This window comes from Aplysia californica, unplaced genomic scaffold, assembly GCF_000002075.1.
Source record: "Aplysia californica isolate F4 #8 unplaced genomic scaffold, AplCal3.0 scaffold00149, whole genome shotgun sequence".
NCBI classification, from domain to species: Eukaryota; Metazoa; Mollusca; class Gastropoda; order Aplysiida; family Aplysiidae; genus Aplysia; species Aplysia californica.
In genome coordinates, this window is record NW_004797419.1 from 686,273 (window position 1) to 689,104 (window position 2,832).

General features: G+C 43.9%; 1 protein-coding gene across 6 annotated transcripts in view; it reads left to right on the forward strand.

Moving 5' to 3' along the window:
* Nucleotides 1-2,832, forward strand: part of LOC101851800 (chitinase-like protein PB1E7.04c) — a gene marked incomplete at its 5' end in the record, with an annotated part of 143,348 nt that overhangs the window by 135,012 nt on the left and 5,504 nt on the right. For all 6 annotated transcript variants that reach the window (XM_013081861.2, XM_035969475.1, XM_005097202.3 and 3 more), the window contains 1 exon segment: nt 230-1,024. In XM_013081861.2, the coding sequence (XP_012937315.1) occupies nt 230-1,024 (795 nt within the window).

Consider the following 2,832-nt stretch of genomic DNA (forward strand, 5'->3'; position numbering starts at 1 on the left):
ATGAACAGTTCTACCTGCGCCCCCCTCTCTCCCTCCCTCCCTCCCCCTCTCTCTCTCTCTCTCTCTCTCTCTCTCTCTCTCTCTCTCTCTCTCTCTCTCTCTCTCTCTCTCCCCTAAAATTATGTTGCTGTCTGAATTTAGAACAGTTGAACAGCTTGCTAACGAAATAATGTGAAAAGCTTACGATTCTAAAAAAGAAAAATAACGAATCTATACCCTTGTTTCCCAGGTCTGGTTCTACGAAGCACTGACGATATCTCGGTGTATGTCCACAAGACAGCCGGCGACTCCATGGTGGTCTTCCCCATCGACAGCTTTGAACGGGAGTACCAGGTTCTCAGCGTGCCTGCCTACTCGAGACCAGGCACTGATGCCAGCAGAACCACTAGCAGCAGCAGTAGCAGCAGCAGCAGCAGCAGCAAATCCGAAGGCGGCTTGCACAATGGAGGAAGACATCACATTGCCATCCAAAGCTCGTTGCTGTATATCTTTAGCCCGTTCAATAACACTCGCATCACGTTAACGCCTTTGGACGAAGTATTTGGCACCTCTTCGTCACCCTCGTCGATATTGCAATCATCTTTCTCTCAAACTGCAACAAACTCTTCTTCGTCTTCGTTATCGCCCTCATTACCTTCTTGGCAGGGGGCATCGTCATCCTCGTCTTCGTCTCCTTCATCGACATCCTCAGCATCATCCTCATCATCAGTATTATCATCCACATTGCTTTCATCATCTTCGTCGTCTTCGTCGCCATCATCACCATCGTCATCATCTACAGTTCTGTTGGATGCCTTTGAGATTCACGTGCATCGTATCGACCCCACCCGGGGCTATCTACTACACTCTACGGACGTATTCGCAGTTCTCCAGGTTCAAACCTCCACCAAAATGACAAAGCGGGCGTCTCTCTGTGTCGACTCGAGCTTGCAGCTACTCGACTTTGTGCAGCCGATTGCCGTCAGAGGCCGACACTTCTACCTGGCTTTCCCTAACCTCACAGACTTCTCCATTTACATCAGTGGTGAGCTATTTCCGATGAGAACCATTTTTGTTTCTTTTCTTAAGCCCTCGTAAATAAAGAATAAAGTTCTGAATAAAGAAAAACACATAGTCTACTTTTAGCCCAATCGAACAAAACACGTTCTCTTAGTACACCAGAATTGGTTCAACTATGTTTATTATTTTGAAATGAATTTTGAAACGAATTTCGATGGCTATGCCTTGTTTCCCTTTCCTACCAAATGCAATTCAGCTAATGAAGTATTAATTGTAGGTACAGCAGCGGGGGAGAGAAAGGAGGCAAGGGAGAGCAAGAATCAGGAGAAAATAATGATGGCAGTCATTACGAGTGTTTGTTAAACATTTGTACACAACCTATCGAAGCAACTTAACTTAATGGGCTGCCTGATTGCACTTTGTCTATCAGGGCCAACATTAGCACACTGGGATAGGTCATCGCTGCAAATAACCTGAGATACAAGATACGATAACTTCCCAACACGGGAATCCAACTCACGTTCTGCTCTGCATGCATTAGCGAACGACCATTAACGATAGCACCACAAACGCAGTAAGTGCGGGTGAATAAAGAAGAGAAACCAAGAAACATTAAGAGGAAGTTCAATTTAGAGGAGGAGAGGGAGGGGGGAATGACGGTTGTGAAGAAGAAGAAGAAGAAGAAGAAGAAGAAGAAGAAGAAGAAGAAGAAGAAGAACAACAACAACAACAACAACAACTGTTCCAATTAACGCACAAAAATCCAAGATGGCCCGGAGGAAATACATGTTTGCGATAGTGACAGTGTGGCTTCGGGGTCGTTCGGAGAGAGTACTGTGTCGTTTTGAGGTCGTTTTTGGGTCGATTGTTGTTTCTTTCGTGTCAATAACTTCAGATGTTTTAGATCTTATCCTAGCCGTAAGCTCCAACAATTTGGCTCAGTTTCTTTTCTGTTTAACTACCAAAAACTGCACCGACTAATTTCTAATTGGGTTTTTGTCGTTGTTGATTTGTGCTGTTGTTTAGATTTCTTTCGTTGTTGTTGTTGATTTTTTGTTTTGGTTTTTTATGATGGTTCTTTAATTTTTTTAATTTTTTTTTGGAGGGGGGGCGGTAAGTGGTTGGATAAATGTGACAATGCCTTTGTTAATAACGTCCGATCAGATATTATTCATAATATGCCAGGCTGGTTTTACTCAAATCCATCCACCGACAGCTGAGTAGATTCACCCCTTATCTTTCCTGTCCATCTCTTGACATCGACCCAGGTCTCTCATTTCTGCTTGTGAATTATACGCGCAGTTTTTCAACTTTCGGATTGGAATAACTTCGACACCTAAAACCGAGATGCTCCTTTAAGCACTTGTTTAAATAAAAACTAACGTTGGAAATACGTTGTTGCGAACTTAGGCAACATTATAAGAGACATCACGAAAGAAACATTATAAGAAAGGCAAAAAGACGTAAGTAGGTCACATAAAAACTGGGAATACGCTCGTAGATAGAGAGGCAGATAGACAGATCCAATTTGAGCCACATGAAGGACAAGGCGGGAAGGTGCGTGCCTACTCGACTATAGCGAGATGGGTCATATCTAGCCCTTGATATAGACGCCATTGCCCAAGTATGGAGAACAAAGAAAGGCGGTCATGACAGGGCGCTGTCTAGAAGTCAAAGTCTGTGAGTGTTTGTAGGACATCAGGCTGTCTTCCAATGAAAGTAGATTTCAAAATAGGTCCGCCGTCTTCCTTTCATTGCAACGTTTTATTCCGCCATCGAGAGAGAGAGAGAGAGAGAGAGAGAGAGAGAGAGAGAGAGAGAGAGAGAGAGAGA